Source organism: Carassius gibelio, chromosome B2 (assembly GCF_023724105.1).
Source record: "Carassius gibelio isolate Cgi1373 ecotype wild population from Czech Republic chromosome B2, carGib1.2-hapl.c, whole genome shotgun sequence".
NCBI classification, from domain to species: domain Eukaryota; kingdom Metazoa; phylum Chordata; class Actinopteri; order Cypriniformes; family Cyprinidae; genus Carassius; species Carassius gibelio.
This window is the reverse complement of record NC_068397.1, coordinates 11,558,270-11,583,704: the sequence shown is the minus strand read 5'-3', so window position 1 is coordinate 11,583,704 and position 25,435 is coordinate 11,558,270. Positions and strand designations below refer to the sequence as shown.

The 25,435-nt window shown below is 38.7% G+C and overlaps 1 protein-coding gene across 4 annotated transcripts; it reads left to right on the top strand.

Annotated features, from left to right (window-relative positions):
- Positions 1 to 562: 562 nt before the first annotated feature.
- On the top strand, positions 563 to 7,037 carry tyw3 (tRNA-yW synthesizing protein 3 homolog (S. cerevisiae)). 4 transcript variants are annotated; one of them, XM_052547785.1, is made up of 7 exons: positions 572 to 770; positions 841 to 898; positions 5,028 to 5,105; positions 5,168 to 5,287; positions 5,380 to 5,451; positions 5,557 to 5,690; positions 6,358 to 7,037. In XM_052547785.1, the coding sequence occupies exons 1-7, from the start codon at positions 751 to 753 to the stop codon at positions 6,554 to 6,556; spliced, it is 681 nt and encodes a 226-aa protein (XP_052403745.1). In that variant the 5' UTR covers positions 572 to 750; the 3' UTR covers positions 6,557 to 7,037. The 4 variants fall into 4 exon arrangements, with proteins under 4 accessions (XP_052403743.1, XP_052403744.1, XP_052403745.1 ...); XM_052547786.1 differs by having other exon boundaries at positions 578 to 770; positions 5,189 to 5,287; XM_052547783.1 differs by having other exon boundaries at positions 563 to 898.
- The last annotated feature ends 18,398 nt before the right edge of the window (positions 7,038 to 25,435 follow it).

Genomic DNA, 25,435 nt, shown 5'->3' with positions numbered 1-25,435 from the left:
CTTTATAGACGTAGCTGTTGTGATTAGTAATTAATTCGTTATTCTTCATTAGTTGGCCATAGTTCCAAAGTAGTTCTCAATGAAGTTATTTTTCTTTAGTAATTATCAAATAACTAATAAGGAACTACCTATGTCCTAAATGAGCTATTACTTACTGCTTAGTTAATCTGGCTTCTATATTAGTTAATAGTATTAAGTTAAGTGTTAATGTAGTACTACCTATTACTTCCTGCGTAGTTACTTATTAACAACGGACCATTATTTTAAAGTGTTACCGAGTTAAGTTTACAATTAAAAATGTATTAAAGTCAGATAGGAGTATAATAAATTTAATGGTAGAATATTTGGGAAATACTGGGTTAAATAAGCGTATTTAAATGAGGTTTTTTTCTGTCATGGGGACTGAGAGTGGACGGAGGAGCTGAACACACAGCGCCGGATGAAACTCTATGAAGCCTCGGTGCGGGTAAATAAGGAGAATTTATGTTGGTTGAGAGGTTATACAATAGGAAGTGTCAATGGTCCATTTCAAGACAGGTGGCGGTAATGCGCATATTTGTCTGTGATCCGCCGTAAAAAAAAGGAAGAAGAAGAAGAAGAAGAAGAAGAAGAAGAAGAAGAAACCTATTGTACAGAAAATCTAGCAAACAAACTAATAGTTTACTTAATGATATTATTCCAGAGTTCGGCAAAAACTAGTAGTATAATTCATTAGTAGCATTTAAACATGGCCGGCGATACGTTTGAATTATGGAAGAACCAGTGTCTCAGTAAGTGTGATTTCAGCAAGAAGGGCAGTGTGGATGACGATATTTGTCATATTGTCTCCTTTATCAACAGCCACGATCGGTATTTCACGACAAGCTCTTGCTCCGGAAGAATCATCCTTTTTGACGGGGTAAGAATGAGAAGTTATTTGTGTGTAATTTGTCACCAGTATGGTTTTCAAAAGACACGCGTATTTAGAGATATGTATATATGTATGTGTGTGTGTGTGTGTGTGTGTGTGTGTGTGTGTGTATATATGTGTGTGTATGTATATGTATGTGTGTTGACTTGTTTGATTACACACATTCTTCGAAATGTCTTTTGAGTTCAGCTTAAAGCTGCAATATGGGATTTTTGTAATTGACCACAAGAGGGCGCATTTCCAACAATAACAAAGGCGAAGCTTGATGACGCTATGGGGCTCGAACCCGGGTCTTCGGCATGGGAGGCGGACGCACTAACAAGGAGACATATATTATCCCGTTACAACTTACAGCTATTTGTTAAGTGATTTGTTGGGTTAATGTTGTGCAGTGTTACGTGTTTATGGCTTATGCCGTTTTGTTTAACGTGCTCAAACCAATCGTTCTAAAAGTAAATTTGAAATTTAAATTTAAACATTTAAATTTGTTTATAAGTGCTATTATTGAAACTGAAACAGTCCATTTGCCACGTTATGTTATTTTCTCACAGGTAACGTTATTGATAAAAAAAATGCTACACTGATAGAATGTACAGGCATGTGGTTTAATTCATATCTATTAAAATCATCTTTACTGTAACTATTACATTACTTGTACAATAACAAAATAAATAATTGATTTGCTTACCTGTCTATCAATACACTTGCGAGAGCAGAATCTCTGTCAAGTCCAAGATTTTCACGCAGCTCTCTCCATCTTGTAAATGCCTGGCCGATATTTATCCTGGTCGATATTTATCCTGGTCTTATTCCTCCGTTTGTCACACAGTCACAGTCATATTGCGTGTATCTAGGGCTGTAGTACTCGAGTCCGGTCTTGGACTCGAGTCCGGACTCGAGACATTTTTCTGTCGTCTCGGACTTGTCTCGGACTCGTTGAATTTGCACTCGGACTTGTCTCGGACTTGGCCATTGGACTCGCCAAGTCTTCTAGTTGGTCTCGACCGAGTCCAGCAAAAAAATAAAATAAAAAATGTCTCCTTCAAAACAAAACCACATTTGCATGATGTCGCGACTGAAAATGTGTGGAAAACGCTAGGCGCGCCGCTCTCCTTATTTCCAAAGCACTCTGTAATCTGCGCTCGCGCTCCAGTGGCGTCTGCTGTTGCTGGGCAACCATGACCCGCTCTCCATGATGACGCAGAAGTTTCAGCAAAGAATAAATGGATTTCCAGCACTAAACATCCCTTGCAGTAGCTCTGCTAATAGATTCATTTAAAAAATGGCTATCCTTGAACAACTATGATCATCTGTTTCTCCATCTTAGCTTTCAGTATTGTTCCGGGAAAGGATGTGCATGACCAGTGAGTGGTGCACTTACTGCGACCTGAAAAGTTTAGATGTTTCTAATTTAATTTTCTACCTGTTAGATTGTGTTTTACCTACACCTAGATAGCCTTTTTTTTTTTTATCAATAAACGCGTATTAATGTATAGCCTTATGCAACAATTAGTACATATGTAAATTTTAAAAACTTTATATATGACATTACATATTTACATTTTCATGTAACAGCCAGTATTTGTATCTGTAACAATCACAATTTTTTTCCTATCTGCATTCGGATACAACATCGTACAGTTACTTGATAAGACTGTTATGACTTTTTATATATTTTTTCGTAGTTATCACTGAACAAGTATGTCGTGTTAAACTGAAATAATTATTAATTTCATGACATGTCATGACAAACGTTTAGTGATCATTTGAACACGACTGAATCCATTCAATGCACACATTCTCATTACGCAGAACACTTTGAGCGAGTCTTAATGTTAATGAACTTTACTAAACAGATGTGTGTGTTCCGCGCAAACCAGCAAAAGGTAAATATGCAAACATGTAGGACAAGTAGACAATGTATCCGTATCGAAGCTGATTATTAGCCTACTCTTGAGAGAGAACTGGTTTGGTTTTTGAGAGACTGAGACGCGCAGCGCGGCTGTTTGATTGGTGAGCGCGCTGTGCTTATTCCATTCATTCGTATCATGGTAGCCTAAGCTTTCAATATTTGCCTTTTAAATATATACAAATAATATAACGTGTAGCTATGATGTATTATTATAGGTAAAATTACTCTTGCAACGCTCTGATTTCTGAGAGATAAACAGAGAGGCGACAACAATGCGGTGTTTGATTTGCTCTCTTTTCACTCATAAAGTTTACATTCATTCACTTCTGGCGCTGATCCCCTGGCTCATCTGTTATCTAGCAAACACCAGACTCTGTCAGCTTTAGCCGAGTATTCAGGCAGAATTATTCCTTGAGCGTTATTCGTTTTTTAAGCCATTATCCGTGCCATATTCGGCTTCAGGCACAACCCTAATTATTACATTACATATTTTATTTTTACATGCAACATAGATAAGGTCATATAGTAACAGCTCCATGCAATATTGTAATTCTAAAATTCACGTGGTACTTGCAAACACTTTGTATTCATTATGGTTAATGCATGCTGGAGTAGTCGATTGTTTCCGACAGTGCTCGACTAGTCTATGCAAGCACTAGTATAGTATGACAAAAATTTCGCTGTATTTATGTGCGAATGTCCAGTAGAGCCAAACGTATCCATTCTAGCCTTGCTGCACGCATTTGTCATATCCCGAGCTTTGCGTGTGTCTGTGCACTGTGCCAAGGCATCTGTCATATACATTTTTGACCACAGATATAATGTCAACAAAAAATAAAGTACATAAAAATTATTTGACCTTACAGTTCCAAACTTTGTTCTTTTATCCAAGTTTAGCTCCCAGGGTCGGACTGGGGGTAAAACCAGTACTCATTAGCAAGGCCCCAAAGGAAGAGAGGGCCCTTGAAAAGTATGAATCTGAAATATATATTTTTTACCTGGATATTTTCATGGGTGGGGGCCATGGGGGCCCATCAGGACTGCCTATGCATAGGGCCCAGGATCTTGTTTAACGCCCCTGTTAGCTTTAACCCTAATTATACACACTTGAACCTAATCAAGCTCTTACTAGACACACTAATCTTCCAGGTGTTTTAAGGCCAGTTGGAGCTAAACTTTTCAGGACATTGGCCATCCAGGATGTAGTTTGGAGACCCCTGTCCTACAGAGTTGTTACTTTGCACATGCTTTTTGATCATTACAAATAATAATGTAAAATTATTTTCTTAGAATAGGAGATATGCTTTCTCTCGCATCACAAACATTATCAGTAGTTAAGTATGTGGTCTTGAAGAGGACCCTTTTTTCTTTCATTTGGACTCGGTCTTGGACTTGGACTCGAAACTTTTGGACTTGGACTTGACTTGGACTCGAACCTCTTTGGACTCGGTCTTGACTCGGTCTCGACTAGTCCTGGACTTGGACTTGACTTGGACTCGACAAAGCCGGACTTGACTACAGCTCTACGTGTATCCGAATATGGACGCTTACGTTTTACTGGCACTTCAATACTCGCCAAAAAATAAACGTGATGCATAACAACCACAACCAAACCATACGCGCGGCTATAACATAACCACCACTTCCGCATTTGACCATGTGATATGCCGGTGTGGTGGAACATCACATGGTCTACACCGGAAACAAAGTATAGAGCGGACATTGCGTCACTGAGAGGCGACATTTCTTTTCCGGGACGGCCAGTTATTTAAAATCGTAATTTCTCTGAAATAAAAAATCTTTGGAGACTTTTGAGATATTGTAAGTACACAACTGGAGGAAATATATCACACTGTGCAAGTTATTTTCGGAAATTTTATTACAAAATTCCTCCATATTGGAGCTTTAAGTTAAAAGTTATACAAGTTGGGAGCTTGACTGATAGTTTGGTTAACTATCCCTTTGAAGGTTTGGACACACTGATTGATTCTTTAATATTACATTTTTAGATAATAGTGTTGTCAATATAACTATGAAATAACACTGCAAAATGTAGCCTTTACTTTGTATTTAGTTTTCAACAAATCAAATAAGCATTTATAGCCTGTACTGTAAGCCTTTATCAATAGATTGTTAAGGTTATGGTAACTAGTTTTGTATCTTTATTGGTCACTTTGATTATGTAATGGCTTGTTCTTATTTAAGGCATGTGACTGCCAAGTGCAAAAGCGAAACTGCTCCTGGTTATTTGTTACCCATCAGAAGTGCCAAAGTGAAGATGTGGTGAGAAATTCAGTACTGAATACATTTTACAAATATACAGAAATTATCAACCTTGATTAAAGTTTTGTGTGTTTCTAAAACAGCTTACAAGTCTGGAGAAGTCTGTTGGAGATGCCACTTTGAAGTTTGAGCCTTTTGTCCTTCACGTTCAGTGTAAAAAGCTTGAAGATGCACAGCTTCTGGTGACTGTCAAATTAAATTAAAATGAAACTGACCATGGAGGTTGTTTAAAGGGGAGAAAATAATAACTTGCTTTTTATGGTTTGTTCATTAGCATACTGTTGCAGTAAACTCAGGCTTTAGGAATTCTGGTATAACTGTGGGAAAGAAAGGCAAGATCATCATTGTAAGATACACATTGTGCTTTTTGTTCAACATTAAAGATAAATCGGTGCTCTTTTTTGGTCTGAAATAACTTGTATTTGTCTTTTGAATATATATATTTTTAAAGGCAGTACGCAGCACACATTGTCTTGAGGTTCCTGTCAGCCACAGAGGAACAGTCCTCATCACTGACCAATATCTTGATTTCCTTGTTGGAGTTTCTAACCAGAAGATGGAAGAAAATCATAAAAGAATAGAGAGGTATATTGTAAGCAGATTCTCCTTTGTTTATATACTGTGGGAATTTAAATATATAGATTTTAAATTAAAATTATGCAATTTAATTTGATTAGAGAAGTTGAATGGAAAATGTAAAAAAATGTCTCAAAGGGCATCAGTAGGCTGCAGTGGAAGCAAAAACATTTGATCTGTACCATCATTTTACCAGCATTATTTTAGCATCATTGAGGTACTATTATGGTTTTATTCATATTTTTAACTACTGGAATTTTTACATTTTACAATATTAACTATTTAAAATTTTAGTAAAGTATATTCCATTTCACATAGTATTTGTTAATGATTTTAGTTTTAATTAGCTAGAATAACCCTGATGTGTACAAATCAGTACACATTGAAAAAATGTCACACATTGTTTTATGTAATATGAAAAAATGTCACAAATTGTTTTATGTAATAAATCTTATGTAATGTAATTAGTCTTCATATATATATATATATTTGATTTTTAACTTAGTACATATCATTTTAAGTTTTATTTTAAGTCCCAACATATATTTTATTGCCACATCCACATTTAGTTTTAAATCCCAACTATAATTCCTCATTTTATTTTCAATATTAAAACAATTTAATTTACACTGTAAGTTATTGCATAATAAAATGTATTAACTTCTGTTTTCAATAGGTTCTATGAGTGCTTAAAAACTGCCCTACAACCTCAAGAACAGAATTGTATTTTAAAGGAAGCAGCCGACAAGAAACCTATTTACAGACGGAGAAGGAGAAGGACACAGGATGATTCTGTGACAGACTGTTGCCAGAGCGTCAACGATCATAATGAAAACAGTGAAGAGGAAACTGTCTGTGATCTACTGTTTTTATGATAGGAAACCGTTTCAAACCCACTTCCTTAAAGTAACCTTTTTGATAAGAGGTGTCTGCTTCCTAAATATCTCTATTTCATATTTCTTATTATTTTGCGGAGACTTGGTGAATTGGTTTTAGTTAACATGCTGCTACTTCAAAGCTTTTGAATGTGTAAACCTTAATGCTTTTGTTCATGCAGAAGTAAGAGACTGTTCAGTGTTTTCACTAACAGTGATGTAGAAATCAACCATGTTATTTATCTCTGACAATCAGTTTGTAAGATGTCATTGTGAAAACGCTTTGTAGTTTGGAGCACATTTCCACTAGATTACTGTTGGGGTCTAGTCCTGCAATCCCTCATTTGGGTCTTGGCTCATTAATTACATCCTTCATTTTGCTTTTGATTTCTCATTTTCTTCAGACCTAATTGAAGAAATAATTCAGTTTTATTGATCAGCAAAGCATATTTGAGCTCTAATAAAAGTATTTTTATTAAAAGCAATTTGTTTATCACATAAAATGCTTCGTGTTAAAAGATACCTCAATGGACAAATTAAAGGTTATTCAGCTACATTTCTACACGTGAAAACGTAATCTCATGACACATACGTGTTGGTCAGTTCAAATACATTAAAAAAAATAAATAAAAAATGTTTTCCAAAGAAACTAATGAATAATTGTCTGGAATGTGGTCAGAACTGTCAGACAGATATCTGCATGAATGTGTACAGCAGTGTACCAGTAGATGGGGTAAATGTACTTTGAAAGACATTGTTAACTATTGTTCAGTGGGGCAGGGTATAATATTTAGTATTGTATTTTATTGAAACTTCCCCGGGCGCGGACCCCCACCTGCTGTTAGCATTCCATTGACTCCCATTCATTTTGGCGTCACTTTGACAGCGAATAACGTATCTGAGGCGTTTAAAGACTCCATTTGTCCATTAATTATTTCTAAAGATAAACGAAAATGTATAAAAGGCTCCATCGCCTTGTAGGAGGAGGAGCTCGCAGGCAATCTTTTACTGTCTATGAAGCAATCGGTTGGACGGAGGCATAAAGTCGAGAAGCTCATAGAGAGTCCATAAAAGCAACGTTACAAAATTGTTCAACGTTTTGAGGAATTGGAAATAATCCGGTATGTGGCAAGTATGAAGTATTCACTAAAGTAACATTTATCCATGAGCTCTAAATAATTTATCTACTTCATTAAATAATGAAGTGGGTAATGGGGTATCTACATTAACGGAGGATGGGGAAATTATCCTGAAATTATACATGCAATGGAAGAAAAAAAAAATCTCAGTGTCAATCGCAGTTAACCTGGTGAACTTCTACCGCTGCAGCATCTAGACCATTCTCACCAATTGTGTCACAGTATGGTATGGTAACTGCTATGCCTCTAGATCAAAATTGATGATGCACTGTGTGTTTTATTTTATTTTACAGGCGGTGACTGTACAGTCACAGTTGTGGACAGTGGAAATATTTTTATGTACAATACTTAGTCTCAAATGAAATAAGTTCACAGTAATACTATGCTCACATTAATAATGCATTATAAATTTATGTTAATACTACAGTGTTGCCAGTATTTTACCGTAAAAAAACGGACAAGGTCTAACAGTGTATCTGTCTATATTTTTCATACTGCATACCCATGTGTTCTGCTCTCATAATGCTACCGTTAATACACTGCACATATCCTTACTGTAAACCATTCCACTAGGTCATTGGTTCCCAACCTTTTTCAACTTGCGGCCCACACAATCAAACACATATGTTTGTACGGCCCACTGCAAAAAAAATTAACTGACCCCGCTATTATTGGGTTGATAACTTAGAACTCAGAAGCTAGTTAACTGTATTTATTTAATGAACTAGGGCTGTGCGATATGGACTAAAAAAAAAAAAAAACTATCGCAATTTCTTTGATTTATATCACGATTTTGACTCACACAGATATGCTTTAAAGTCATAAATACATTCAGGATGAATTTGAAACATGGTTCCAAAAGAAAAACAAATAGAGCTTTATCAAAAAGTTGCAACATCTCTAGAACAGACATAAGTCAAAATAATCACTTAGTAAAGGTGTTACAAAATTTCTAGACTTATGGCAAAAAATATAAATAAATAAATCCCGTATCCAGGGACTTTTTTTCTTTTTTGCCATGCATTGTTCATAAAGCTCATTAATTAGCGGCGCCTCGGGTGTTGAAATAGATTTGTTATACATTATACAGGTTCACATGTACTCTGTCTGCAGTTTATATACAGTATGTGTATGCGGTGCAGAAGCAGCAGAGAGAGAGCATTATTGTAACGCGAAAGAACATTAAAATAATGCACGAGCACGAATCTCTCCGATCGTACGGGGATTTCCTTTGCTCTGTCACAAAACCAGACATGTATGCTGCACATACCCGCTGCTCTCGCCCGCAGAGAGTGCGCGCACTTAAAACGTGTCTCCTCTCACTCAAACTGCGAGTTATATTGGTATATGCCCAGTCTGTTCTGTTCTCGCGCTAGGCATGTTGCATTTTGATCGGATCGGATAGCATAATGCAAGAGGTCAGTTCCACAGAAAATTGTGCTATAAAGTGATTTAGAAATCATGACGATTTCAATTAATCGCACAGCCCTAGAATAAACTGGCAATGAACAGAAAATAACTCGGGCTGGCACCTCTCAGGACAACGGGATAGAGTCCTACACGGACCCGCAAATTTGGCTGAAACGGGTGAAAAATATCCTACTGTGTCGGATACGGGTACGGGTCGGGTCGGACAGGGGAAACACAGGTCTAAACTAGGGCTGAACGATATGGACAAAATCTCATATCTCGATATCGATATGATATGATTACGTGTTCTTTTGCTAAGCACGACCTGCACAACACGTCACTCTGGTTTGCATCATCTTTTCTGAATCCAAAATACTTCCAAATTATGGAAGATGATTTATGTTTTGGCACCAAGTCAGATTCTGCACTGCCACCGGCCGCATTATCTCCCGCACTCATTTCTTTCTTTCTACTTTATCCGCTGTCTCTGTACAGTGTGCATAGACGTTGGAACAGGGGGGGCTGGGGGGGCTCAGAGATATCACAACTTTTCAGTGTTTTCAACCACATACGGTTTATTGTAGTTTTCAAACAAATAAATTAACATAAGTACTAAAAAACAATACATTTAGAGTTTGTAAAATACTGGGGATTTCAACTATGCTGACCTTAAGAGTGTGTTTCCAAAAATACACCAGCACATCAACTTTCCAATACGAGGTAATAACATTTTGGACTTTGTTTACACCACACAGAGAGGAGCTTACAAAGCCCTCCCCCTCCCCCACCTCGGAGCCTCAGATCACATCACTGTTATGCTAATGCCTGCATACAGACCACTCATTAAAGTCGCCAAACCAGTTTACAAACAGATTAAAGTGTGGCCAGAAGGAACATCAGAGATTCTTCAGGACTGCTTCAACACAACTGACTGGGACATGTTTAAACAGGCTGCCACATGCAATAACACCACTGACCTCCAGGAGTACTCAGAGACTGTTACTGCCTACATCAATAAGTGTATTGATGATGTAACGATCACAAAAACTATCACTGTCCGGGCCAACCAGAAGCCATGGATGACAGGGGAGGTCTACAGACTCCTGAAGACACGGAATGCTGCCTTCAGAGCTGGAGATGAGGTGGGCCTGAGAACAGCTAGGGCCAACCTGTCCCGCGGCATCAGAGAGGCTAAGAGACAGCACTCCAGGAGGATAGCTCACCAATTCAGCAACAGCAGAGACACTAGGAGCCTGTGGCAGGGGATACAGACCATTACGGACTACAAGCCCCCACCACGGACCTGTGACAACAACTTCTCTCTGCTGAACGAGCTGAACACCTTCTTCGCTCGCTTTGAGCAACAAAACACACCACTGCACAGAAGACTCCACCTCCTCCCGGCGACCAGGTGATGACTCTGACCCCAGACAGCGTGAGGAGATCCTTCAGCAGGATCAATGCCCGCAAAGCTCCGGGTCCTGACAACATCCCTGGGCGTGTATTGAAAGACTGTGCAGCAGAACTCACTGATGTCTTCACAGACATTTTTAACATCTCACTGAGTCAGGCTGTTGTTCCCACATGCTTTAAAACTACCACTATCATCCCAGTCCCGAAGAAGCCATCTCCATCCTGCTTCAATGACTACCGTCCTGTTGCACTTACCCCCATCCTCATGAAGTGCTTTGAACGGCTAGTCATGCACCACATCAAGTTCCTGGGTGTGCACATCACAGAGGACCTCTCCTGGACTGAAAACACCGCAGCACTGGCCAAGAAATCACAACAGCATCTCTACTTCCTCCGCAAACTGAGGAGAGCCAGAGCCCCACCCCCCCATCATGTACACATTCTACAGAGGCACCATCGAGAGCATCCTGACGAGCTGCATCACTGTGTGGTATGGCGCCTGCAACGCGTCCTGCCGAAAGACTCTACAACGCATAGTGAGAGCAGCTGAGAAGATCATTGGTGTCTCTCTACCCTCCCTCCAGGACATTTATGGAACACGTCTCACCCGCAAAGCCCTCTGCATCACAGGTGATCCCACCCACCCATCATACAGCTTCTTCAGCCTGCTGCCATCAGGGAGGAGACTGTGGAGTCTCCAGGCCAGGACCAGCAGACTGAAGGACAGCTTCATCCACCAGGCTGTCAGGAAGCTGAACTCCCTCCCGAACCTGCCCCCCCTCCCCTCTTCTTCCCCAGGCACCACTGAACTATGAACCCCCCCCCCCCCACTAATTATATGATGACATGCACGAGTCACTTGTGCAGCATTGGTCTGCTCACTCACCGCTCACTACCTCATTCGGCATGGAACTACCTCATCAGTCAGTTAAATAACTGCTCTTGGTCACTTGTCACTTGTCACTTTAATCAGACTTAAGATATTTTTAATAAGTGATTTTTTTGCACTAAAAAATCTTTTAACTGCACTGTTGTTCACTTCATTGATTTGCACTATATCTGTCATTTACCTTGCGCTGCTTTATTTAACTTTATTTTTAACTTTTATTTTTATTATATGTCTTTTTTTATAATTCCCTTATTGTATAATTGTATCTACATTTTATATTTGATCTAGTTATTTTTTTAGGCTTTAATGTTAATGTTATCTGTATGCACCGGGGTCTGAGAGTAACGCAATTTCGATTCTCTGTATGTATGTACTGTACATGTGGAAATTGACAATAAAGCAGACTTGAACTTGAACTTGACTGAACGCTAGCACAGCTGATCAAACAGCGACCACGGCGGCTAACGTAATGTCTCGTTCCCCCCTCTCAGGGAACCGAGGTTAAGATAGTTAGACGTTTCCTCTCGAGGCTGAAACTCAACATTACGTCAGCTAAGACGTATATGGGAACTGTAAAAAATCCCGCCGTGAGAGCAGTGAAGATAAGCCCTGAAAGGAGTCAATCACCCCCACACATAATCAGGACAGTTCTAGCCAATGGTATCTTATAGGCGGACCTAGACCAATGAGACATCTGCTCCGACCCTAACTAAATTTGCATAACTTCTAGCAATAAAACGAAGTCTGCACTTACCAGGGCAGACACAACATAATAAGCATGAAAACAGAGTCAATGGCGTTTGCGGTGACAACTGCATAAACCATATAAACCATAATACAGAGTTAGCAGCCATGGTAACTACTGTATAGCTGGTTATAACAGAATGAATAAAATTTAACTCACCGAAAGTACTTGTGATGCTACAGAGGGTACATCCAGCTTGTAAAACCTGGCGATTGTGTTCTGGTAAGACCAGCCAGCAGCATAACATAAATACTGGATAGACATACCTCTAAACCAGGCCCATCAGGAAGCATTTATATTGTCCTCGCAGAATGAGCTCTGATGTTGAGGGGATAATCCTTCCCCTGGTATTCGATAGCGTCCGCGATCCAGTGAGAAAGTATCTGTTTAGAAACAGCACGTCCCTTATTACATCCACCAAGCACACGAACAGCTGGTCCGACTGACGAAAGGCGGCCGAGCGATCCATTTAAATCCGTAAAAACCTAACAGGGTCCCGGCGCTCTGAGCATCAGCATCATGCGAGGCTGACAGCTCAACAGATAAGGTGGGTAGGGAAAAAAAAACGGTGTATTGAGTGACTGCGGAACTCTCAGCCGGAGAGTGACATTACAGTCGCCAGGTCTGAAACCGATGCAATATCGTTCACCAAAAACTCATGAAACTCTCCAAGGCGCTTCGCCGAGGCGAGAGCAAGAAGCAAAGCAGACATCAGGGAAGCTCCTTAACCGCAATCGAAGCTAAGGGCTCGAACGGTAGTAAGAGATAGAGCCCTCAAAACTAGAGCTGAATCCCACGGCGGCACGGAGGGCGGCCATGAAGTACACAATCTCCTTGCTCCCCTGAGAAAACTGATTACCAGAGCGTGCTTACCGATCGTTTGCCAGTCAACCGGGGAACGAAAAGCGGCAATAGCGGTCACATACACGTCACGTCGGCTATATAATGGTGTGGCACTCTTGCGCCCTCGAGAGGCCATTATAATCATGGGTTGTGGCTCTGCGCTGTTTGAGACAGGGCGAGTGACACAGTGTTGGGTGCAAGAATTTGAATACATGCTTCTATAGTAAAATTTTACTCACACAAACAGCATTTAAACACATATAGCAAGTGACATGGGGGACATGATGCATGTGTTTTTGTGGTGTTGGCACTCTTGCGCCCTCGCGAGGCCATTATAATCATGGGTTGTGGCTCAGCGCTGCTATGAGACAGGGCGAGTGACACAGTGTTGAGTGTAAGAGAAAGAAAAAGCTCTTTTGTTGATTGTGTACATGCTTCTATTGTGAAACTCACACAAACAGCATTTAAACACACAAAGCAATTGTCGCCCGAAGGAACATGGGGGACATGATCTATTTGTACATGGCGCCGAGTGAGCGACGGGGCATCACGTGGCTCATCGCCTTGGCGCGATTTCTGCATCTCTGAGAAATACTCCATGACTCCATGGCGTCACCAAAGAGGACGTAGGGAGCAACTGGAACGTTTAGGAGCGTCCTATGGTCCGCATCTTCCTTGTCAGCTAGGGTAAGCAATAGGTGCCCGTAAGGATGACCACGTGCGTGAACATGGCCTGCGTGGCAGAGTGGGTGCACGCCGATTGGGGTGCAGCCCACGACTTCACCGCGAGCTCTTGCATGCCTCAATGCCGTCTGGCAGCAGCTCGACTGGAGGAGCCACGAGTCCAGCTATCTTTCACAGGCTCGTCAGGTGCGTTGCAAGCGAGACCCAGCTCCGTGATGCCTTTCCGGATACCCTGACAAGCTCCTCCTGGAGGTCTGCAGGGCCCTCTTGGTCGGGGCGGTCCCACTGCGAGGCCCAAACCTTTTCCGACGTCGAAAGCGACATGGAGTTGTTTTCCTCGCCAGCTCCGAAGACGACGAAGTTCGCGGGGCGGAAGCTATCGTCCACCAAGCCGATGTCAAACTCGTCTTCGGGTGCGGGAGAGCCCACTAACGGCTCGCTGCCGGCAATGGGCCTCATTCCCGCTGTTTTCCGAGCCACTCTGGCGCACTGGCAGCTCGGCACAGTTGGCGCACGTGTGGTCCGTGTGAGGCTCCCCGGCAGGTCACACAGAACTGGTGAAGGTCCGAATCTAGCATTAGCAGTCATTGGATGCGGAGAGGAAAAACAGGGTGACTAGTCCTCTATTGCAACTTCCACAATCACTTTAGATAAGACTTCTAGCGTGAAGAAAGAGATTCTGACGTAATTTTCGCGCCCATGCATTTTATACTGCCCGCTGGCCTGTCAGTATTTGCATGCTTCGCGAAGCAGCACGGACTCATTGTGCTTTCACACGGGACGCGTTGGTAGTCCGCTACTGATCTGCGGCTGTTTAAGCCACAAAACACAAGCTTTGTGCTATGTTTGGACTCGATTATTTTTATATCAAATCATGTAAAAAAAAAAAAAAAAATTCAAAAAGCTTTTTCAGCATTGTGATACTCTTTCATCACAGTACAGTAACAAACAATCTTTCATAGACAAATTTAAATTCAAATATAAACAATGCATTTGACTGCTAGGTTTTATACTTATTTATAAGGCAAGGCAAGGCAAGGCAAGGCAAGGCAAGGAAGAATTGACGGACATGAATTATCATAAGACATAAACAAGGACTCCGTAACACAGACTAAGACAGACAGGGTATAAATACACAGAGGAATAATGAGGAAACAGGAGACAGGTGGGGGAACAATCAATTACACAACAAGGAGGAAGGTGACCAAATAAGGGAACAGGAAGTGATCTGGTGACAGACACCGTGAGAAAGGAGTACATCTAGTGGAACCCCAGGGAACACAACCCAGACACTGTGACAGGTAACTTATTTTCCGGTGAAAGCGCTAGCGTTCATTCGCCTGCCGAAAAATGGCGGAGACCAGAAGTAATCAGATGTGTAGTGTGCCTTTGTGTTCAAATTCAAATAAAATACAGCCTTATTTATCATTTCATAGTTTTCCCACCGACGAAAATTTAAAAAAAGCGTTGAAATTGGGCTATATGGAGAGAGGAGGGGGCGACCTTTACTGTGAGGAAAGGTAGGACTTTAGTCTGTGCTAAGCACTACACGGAGGATGTGGTCCGTGTCCAACCGGAGTCCGGTCGTAAAGATCCTTTTACTGTCTATGTAAAGATCTCGCACCACGAGATGTGACTTCCGGGTTTGCGTGGAAAAGATACGGAGACGTTAAATCACGCGTCAAAACGGGATGTTTGTGGTGCAGAGCAGTAAATGTCGAGATGGTGCAACAACAGCCGTCCTGTCCCAGGTGAGTGTAATGTGTTAATTAAAACAATAACTTATATTAAAAGTTTATCAGCAACTATAGACATTAATAAAATATAGTATGTTTTATTTGTATTGCTAGATGTAAAGTTATACATTTAATGTAGCACATGGTCGCAGTTATGCTAACAGTCGAGCAGGTTATTGAAACTGTGTTTTGCCATCACCCTTTTATACTGCTCTCTTTCTGGCTTAAGTTTCACAAAATTAACAAAGACAATTCAAGTCATCAATAAAATCCACAAAAATGTAGGAAATACGAGCAGTTGAACAAACACCTGTTGTACAAGCAGAATTCAAATTATTTTATAATGGTTTGTAGGTTATTTAACTTTGAATTGATGTTCTAAGTAACTTGTATATTGCATAAATGTGATTTCCAAGTTAATAAGTTGTTTTTTATTAAAGTGTTAAGTGTTTAACACAAAATAATACAAGTATTGTTGTTTGCTTTACTTTAATTAGGTGCTCTTGCTGGGGCATGGGGGAAAAAAAGAGCTGGAAAAAACACCTGCTAATGACATCAGTAGCATCTACACACTTGCTAAAAACATCACTCTCCTCTTCACCTGCTAGTGACATCAGCATCATCTACAAACCTGCTAATAACATCACTCTCCTCCTCACCTGCTAGTGACATCAGCAGCATCTACACACCTGCTAATAACATCACTCTCCTTCTCACCTGCTAGTGACACCATGCTTCTCTTCACCTTCTAGTAGCTTGCCTGGTTTGTGATAATAATTTTGCTATCTTCTAGTAAGTTTAAGCTTTTGTTACCTTCTCAGCCAGGGTTTTAACCAACATTATACACAGAATCTTTCACATACTTCTTAGTGTGCTTTTTTTTTGCTGAATTTAATGCTTAGGTTTAAGTGGAAAATTTAAGTCATAAAATTTGAATAAAAATCTAACTATACTTATGATCTGCAATATCGTTTCAGATTCTGAACACATCAGAAAACACAAACTGACATATCTTTCCAGTTTGGGGTAGGTATGTTGCAACAATATGACATTAATAACAATAAAATGTAATTAATTGAAGCATTAATTATTGGGGTAACTGCTTTTTCTTGTAATAGAACACTATAGAACTACATTTACTATAGAACAGGAACATAATTTGTTGGTCAATTTTTCTTGCCTATTTTCTTCCTAGCAAAAAATGAATGTATGTGCCAAAGTAGAATTCATCAGCGTTAGCTGTGATCTCTCTCCACACCCTCTCCACATGGAAGTCACCTCTTGTACTTGCCACAAGATCACACCAGGTTAACTAAGCCAGTAACCATCAGCTGACCGTGGAATGCCAATGTGTGTTTCTTTCTCAGTTTTGCATGGTCCCCAATAAACTCAACGTGGGATGCCTCTCCGATTTCTTTCACACCAGGCCACAGAGAGGTTCTTCATTTGGGTCCACCACTTTGCCATCTGCACCAAGGTGTGGAGCATCAGGGTGGATGATGAGACCAGATGGAAGAACGTTAACGTCGAAGGTCTCCTCATAGCGGTGAAAAACCTCTGGATCAAGTTTCAATCCTCTACACATCGCTCTCTAGAGACCCAGACAGATGTTTACACACACTTTTTAATTCAAGAAATAAATGCATTTAACCTGCAATTACAAATGCATAATGTTTTGATGTTTTAATCCCAAAATGTTGAATACTGATATTTGAAATGATAAAAAAAGTGCTTTAAGATGTGAAATTAAAAACACTGATATCTAGACAATCATGAATTATAACATCACTTCTTTTAATGTTTTTACTATACAGGTGATATGGAATTTGTTTAAATTGTGTTAAATTTTTGTGAAAAAAAATTTTTATATTAAATGCTTAAACAAAATAAATATGTAGTTAATTTTAAAGTATATCTACATTTCTTGCTTTCATACATGATCTTATGAAAAATCTGCCTGGTAGATTTCTGCCATTTACTGGAAAACATTAAAATTGGAAAACAATTTTAAACAAAAGCACTATATGAACATTTTCATGAGTGATTTTATTACACTAATATACAATCAGACATCCCAATTTCTGTTTTGGTAAAGTCATTAAGTGTCATGTCATTTAGATGAAGGGAAGGGTGTTTTTTTTTGGGGGGGGGGGGGGCCTGAAATACCCTGAACACTGCGCAGAGGTTAAGATGACCATTGCTACATAAATAAAATAAAAAATGAAACTCATCCTATTTTGTTTTCATTCTTCCTTACTAAATTATACAGTTACTGATGCTATGGACTGGGATTACTAACAGGCTACATTGGAAACCATTTTGTGATAAAATAAAATAAATAAAAATGAATTATTAAACTAAATCCTGTTTGTATTTACCTCAAGCTGATGTGGTTCTTCATGCTTTCTTAATTACCACTTTCCCTGCAATAATATTTGAGTCTGAAGTGTCCAAACACGCACACATAGTTAACAAGAAGTTAGATTTTATTAAACCGCTTTGAAAATAATCCATAAAATAAATTAATTCAAAAATCATTATCATTGCAACTGGCTTATTATACATAACGTTACCTTGATAATCAAACATTGATTGTTCCAAAAATAATTTGTAGCCTTAGTCCCACAACATGGATCTATTGACATCTCCCCCGAACAACATATGCAATTCTGCATTTTGGCAGATAATTTAACGGTTGGGAGAAAAGCTGTTCGCAATCCATTATCCTAATGAGTAGCGATAGTAGCACTGGCGCGACCGGAAAAACCGCTACCCTACTTCCGGTCTCGGTCGCCATCTTGTGAAATAGGCCTATAGTTTCAAGGTGTTTTCTGAAACATATAAGTGCAAATGTCGGTATTTAAATAATATAATTTTAATGAATGAATTAAAATGAATTAAAAAAATAGGATGGTTTCCCTCTAGTTGTTACGCAGGTGAATCACTAAATTAAACTAATTAATGTTAATACATTTTAATTTAATCTTTGAGTAAGTTTTTTTTTTTTTTTTGCACATTTAAGTATGTTACAGTTAATGTACAGTACAGTTTTGTAACTTTTGTTACATAATTACATTTAAAATTACATTTAATTTAAACTTTAAGTTTTCATTTACCTGTATTTAAGCACAGTGTAGTGTTAATGTTCAAACTGTATTTCCCATGGTAAAGTGGCTGACAACAATTAATATTCTTATTAGAATAAAACTGTGTTCAGTAAAAGTGCAGCTTGTCTGAAGTCTTCTGTCTCCATTCTGCTGTTCATTATTATAAAGAGTGATCTACCACCACATACCGAAATAGACATGCATGCATGCGTGACACAAAAAAAAAATATTTAACTTTTAGGTAGCAAAATATTTTTTTAGCAATCTGTCAATTACACTAAGGTTATTACATTGTCTGCTATATATTTGTTCTTTATTTATTAAATATGGGCAATTGATTGATAAAACATATGATCAAAATTAATATAAAATGTATAAAAAAATTTAAAATCTTTTAAAAAGAGTTTTCCATAAATAACTTCTGTATGACCTGCCAATAAAATTCAAAAAAAGTGTGTCTAATGTGATTGGCTTAACTGATTTGATTTCGGGTGCGGGTCGGGTTTTGGTTCTATTTTAAGCGGGTCGGGTGCGGATTTTAATTAGTGCTGCTGTCGGAAAACGGGTCGGATGCAGTTTTAAGCACTGTGGGTACGGGCGGTGCGGATTTACAAAATCGGACCCCTGCCGCTCTCTGAAACAGGAAAACCAGATCCAAGCAGAGCTCGGCAGTGGTTAAACAGTCAGCGGAGCAAGCAGTCAGGAGGGAACATGTTGTAAGCCATTTATGTTGACCCTGTTGACAGCGATTTATGCATATTTGAATTTGTTGTTCTGTAGCAATTGCAGCAAAAATATCTAAGATAAATTGGGGGTTTATTCTTAAACCAATCAGTGGGCTCGAAGAGTGGAAGTATAGTTACACTTTAATATTTATTTTTTGTTATTTAATTATATATATGAAATATATCAGTGGTTTTCAACCTGTGGTCCGCGGCCGGTGGTATTGCAGGTGGGCCGCCAATTATTTTCTGTTCATTTGCAGTCCATTCTAGGGCTGTGCGATTAAAAGAAAACGTCCTAAAATCACGATTTGAGCGTGCGCGATTTCTAAATCGCTTTATAGCACAGTTTTCCGTGGCCCTGACCTCCCGTAGTATGCTATCTGATCCAATCAGAATGCATTGCGCCTAGCGCGAGAACAGAGACTGGGCATATGCCTAACTCCAGGTTCACACACTGTCTGTGATGCGCCTTTTTTCTGAGCCAATGTTGACGGATCAGAGTGTTCTCACTGCGGTAAACGGTGAATTTGTTAGTGAACAGGATGCAGTTTAAGTGAGAGGAGACACGTTTTAAGTGTGCACACTCTCTCCTCGCAAAGCAGCGTGTATCTGAGCAAGCACGACCGGTTTTGTGACAGAGCAAAGGAAATCTGCTGCGAACATAGAGATTCGCACTCGTGCATTATTTTAAGGTGCTTTCGCGTTATATTTATGCGCTCTCACTGCTGAGCGCATACACATACTGTATACACACTGCAAACACCTGAGGCACCGCTACAATTAATGAGCTCTATGAAGAATGCATGGCAAAAAAGAAAAAAAGTCCCTGTATACAGGATTTTTTTTTTTTTTTTTTGCCACAAGTCTATACATTTTTTTACATCTTCACTATAGTGATAATTTTGACTTATGTCTGTTCTAGAGATGTTACAACTTTTTGATAAAGCTCTGATTGGTTTTCTTTTGGAAATATGTTTAAAATTAATCCTGAATGCATTTATGACTGTAAAAGCATATCGGTGTGTGTCACAATTGCAAAATTGATCAAAAAAATTGCAATAGTTTTTTTTTTTTTTTTTTTTTTTCATGTTTATTCAATAAATACAGTTTAAAATCTAGCTTCTGAGTACTAAGTTATTAACCCAACAATAGCGGGGTCAGTTAATTTTTTTGAAGTGGGCCGCGCAAACATATGTGTTTGGTTGTGTGGGCCGCGAGTTGAAAAAGGTTGGGAACCACTGACCTAGATCAAACTTATAAAAAGTGAGGCAAGTGGCTGCATTGGATGTTTTAAGTTGAGTCAACTTGCAGCCTTTTTCAAGTATAATAAACTCTGTAAAATTACTTAATTCAAACACAACAAAATCAAGTTGAGTTAACTAATAAGTGCTATATTAGTCAGTTAGATAAACCTAATTTTCTTGGTATACGTAACGTATTTATGTGTTGGTACAAGTAACCTGTACTCATTTTAGTTAGGTTTTATGAACTTTATGCTCATAGTAAATTTAACCTAATCAAATGTGAATAAACATTTTAATTAAGTCCTGGCTATTACCTCAGAAAATACATCTAAATGTCTATATTCTAAGCAGTACAGTAAATCACTTTACATAAACTGAATTTGTCAATAACAATTACAAATTCAATTGAAGAAGAAAAAGATGGGAAGACAGATTAAAGACAATAACATTTATTCAATGTCAACTAGTGTCACTTTTAACAGTGCCTACACAACATACAAAAGTATGCATAGGGTCCAATCCCACAAAGAGCCTCAGAAGTATATCTCAGAAGTATACACCAGATTTGAGTGATATTAGAGGTTGTGGGCATAGACAAGTCTGATGGCACGTGTATATTTTCAGTGGGGAACTGCCAAGCTCAGCGTGCACCTCTGTTTCATCATGACTCTATTTGAAAGAATCAATAGTTTGGTCAGACAAACAGGTATTGAGATGAATATAGCAGACTGGTAGAAGACAGATACGACACAAAGTCAAAGTTGTACTTTTTAGTTGCTTAAGGTGATGGATACTAGATGGATACTTTGACTAGAGCATGTGACCAGTGTGAAGTCTACCATGACATCATGTCATAGAGTGTTGGTACTATACTATCATGATCTACTAGCATGGGTGTTGTCTTTTCTGGTTCAAAGGATACATTACAATTAAACAATGCAATTTTCCTTACCTGTACCTTATTGGTCATCACATTACTGTATTAAATATATTTCAAGAACAAAGTAATTACCCCATATCATCACAATAGTAATAACATACCGACAGAAATTAGATAAGTAGCTGTAAGCCCAGTACATATATAGTGGACACTGATGAGGTCTTCCTTTCCCTCCCACATGTACTCAATCAGGCATCTCAGTACCACTTCTCTCCTTTTCTCCACATAGCCAGACGGATCCTGTCAACAAGTAAAATCTGATCAAAATTCACTGCCTGATGACAGTATCACAAATCAGAGAACCTCTGTATTTCAACCATGCAATTGATGTAAAAGGTTGTACTATACATACACCACTACCACTGTACTGTACAAGATCTCACACTATCACCAGCATCTCACAAAATTGAGATTTAACTGACCATGTAGGCTGTATTTATCAGTATGAATCAAGCTTCTATTAGTGCAGTAATAGAAGGAGGCAGAAAGGTGATCATATCTGCCTTCTATTGGTGGTTGGTACATAAAACCTACTTCAGAAATGTAATTGTATGGAGCCAACACTATTGTTTTCAATTTTACCTATGTTTTACTTACCTGGGAATAATTATAGCTTTACTGTATCTATTCTGAAGTTTTTCTTACCTGTATCTGAAGTCTGAAGTCTGAAGACCCCAGGTAACAAAAACGCTTGGTTACCTAAAGACCAGAAAAAATATGCATGTTAGAATAAGTTTAAAAACCAGTGGTAAATGTAAAATATTTAAGTAACAGGTTAAAAATAGTTTTATGGTTTTGAGCCAGTGCTATCAAATGCACTTACAACTCTGCTGCTGATAACATGAGCACCCCACGACAGCTGCATGCCCCACCGGAGACTGTGTTATTAAGATGAAATTAAATAAGTCAAGTCACCTTTATTTACAGTACACAGCAATTTGAAATATATATATATATATATATATATATATATATATATATATATCAATATGTATATATATATATGTATGTATATATATATATATATATAAATATATATATATATATATATATATATATATATATATATATATATATATATAAACCTACATTATAAGAAGAGTTCTGACCTTCGTCAAAAAAGTCTTCTTTGTTGCCTTTTTCTCTATCACACTTTAGAAAACATTATATATCACTTGAAAACATAAAATCTCAAAATTCATCCTTTGAAACCCATTTTAAATTCATCTACCCTGAAAATTGTACATCAAAATCATGTTACAAAATGTTTTCAGTCGTGAATTATTGTGAAGGTGAGAGGAGACACCTTTAGTCGTGAAGGTTTGGATCATGCACTTTCAAGTCTATGTTCAAAAATGTGAATGGCAATAATATCACTTTTAATCGTTAGTTAGCGTTAACTTACCCTGTTAACGCTAACTAACGATTAAAAGTGATATTATTGGTAAAATTAAAGCCAAAGTAGTCTTAAAACATAATAGGCATTACTAAAGTACTTGTTTAATTTCATAATAACAACACGGTTTAACTGCTGTCTTCTGATCGTTGCATACAAGACTTCACTGCTTAGCACTGTGTAGCCAACTTAGCTTGCCATGTGTGCAGGATAGCTAGCTATACCGTACAATTTGCAAACCTTACTTTAGCTTCCTAGTTGAGTGAACGATTTTGCGTGACTTTACATCACCAATAAATTACCAAAACTTGCACATCTTACCGTGTTAATCAGTCTGTGAAATTTAGATCCGCTGCAGCTTTCAAACAGTTGAAGTGCCTAGGAAGCATCTGCCTTGGAAAGTCCCCGCCAGTGAAAAAGGGATAAATCCCTTTTTTTATTTCAAATATTTAAGTTTGATGAACACACATGCCACATCGACAGCTGCTCAAATAAATTGTGTATGTCAACTCACTTTTATAACATTTCTTGTACACAACAAACTCATACAAAAAGCTACCCAAATAAATTGCTATTGTTTTATTTAAAATATATTGTTATGTAAAAAGTGATATATTTTAAGTAAAGAGGAAGTATATTTATACTTTTTAGTATAAAACAAATAAAATAAACTAGATTACAACTATTTAAAATATATAAAACCTACTGTGTGGGTGTAGCACTTTTTACAGTAGTTAAGTAGTTAATATCAGTTATACGCAAGCATGTACGATACAAGTAAATTGTCTGTAATATCATCACTTTGAGGTACAATATCTATAGCAGTAAGATCGATTCCATGCGATATAATTAAATCTAGTGTATGATTAAAAAGATGAGTGGGCCCGGTGACATTTTGCTTGACTCCAAAGGAGTTTATTAGGTCAGTAAACGCAAGTCCTAATGTATCATTTGCATTATCAACGTGAATATTAAAATCTCTCATGATTAGCGCCTTATCAACTGTAACTAGAAGGTCTGAGAGGAAATCTGCAAATTCTTTTAGGAATTCTGTATACGGCCCTGGTGGTCTATACACAGTAGCCAGAGCAAGAGATACATTAGATTTATTTTGCATGTCTGACAGTGTAACATTTAGCAGAAGTATTTCAAAAGAGTTAAACCTGTATCCTGTTTTCTGGGTAACATTAAGAATATCATTATATATTGTTGCAACACCTCCGCCATGACCAGTCTGACGGGGCTCATGCTTATAACAGTAGTTTGGTGGAGTAGACTCATTTAGACCAAAATAGTCATTTGGTTTTAGCCAGGTTTCAGTCAAGCAGAGTACATCAAAACTATTATCTGTGATAATTTCATTTACAATAACTGCTTTTGTTGTGAGTGCTCTAATATTTATGAGCCCAAACTTGAAAAATTGTTTTTGTTCATTTACTTTACATTTTTCTGGTTTAATTATTTTTTTCTAGATCCTACATTATATTTATATTTTGACCTCACTATTCGGGGAACAGACACAGTCTTAATAGTTTTTACAGTGCAAGTACTTTTATCATTTAAGTGGGTGGAACAAAACTCATCATAATAGTTATCTGAGAATTGTCTTACTAGTCACATGGAGCGAAGTGTCGTGGAGATGTTGTCAGAAAGCAGTTCCGCTCCGATTCTGCTGGGGTGTAATCCATCAGCGCGAAACAGCCTAGGACGCTCCCAGAAAATATTCCAGTTATTAACAAATAGCAGTTTCTGTTCTTTACACTATGACAACAACCATTCATTTAAAGCAAAAGGTCTACTGAACCTTTAGTGTCCTCGTCGGTACGTGGGCAGCGGTCCTGACACGATGATCGTGGTGCTGCGAACCGTCTCAATCAGGCTGCTGAAGTCCCTCTTCAGCATCTCCGTCTGCCACAGCGTGGTGTCGTTAACCCCGGCATGAAGCACGACCACTCTGGGGCTCTCGTCAGCCTTCAGGATCGCGGGTATCTGCACAGAAACATCGAGAATATGAACACCAGACAAACAATGAGTGTGCACTTTACCTTCGGCTAATGTAGTACTTACGTGTCGGACGATGGAGTCTCCGATGATCACAGCGTCGCGTCCTGTCTCGCGGAGGGGAGCGAATCAGTTCCGGATGGAGATCTCGAAGGCAGGAGGGGGAGAAGTCGTCGCCCGGGACCTGGCTCGCGTCCTCCGCTGTGGATGCACCCAGCATCTTTGGATGCTAACAGTGCTACTGATACTTTCTGCTCCACTCTTACATCTTGTTTAGACACTGTTTGCCCCTTATCTTCCAGGCCACCCCTTCTGCCCCTTGGTTATCTGATGTTCTACTTGAACACCGTTCTAAGCTTAGAGCTGCTGAAAGGGTGTGGTGCAAGTCCAAAAATACTACTGACTTTAATGTGTATCAGTCACTCCTATCTTCTTTCTTTGCTAATGTCTCTGCTAAAATGACATAATACCATAAAAAAATTAACAATTCGTCTAAAACTATTTCACCATCAAGTTAGGCACATCAACCATAACTCCTTCAAAAACATCTAGAAGCCTTGGAGTTATGATTGATGATCAGCTGACTTTCTCAGACCACATTGCTAAA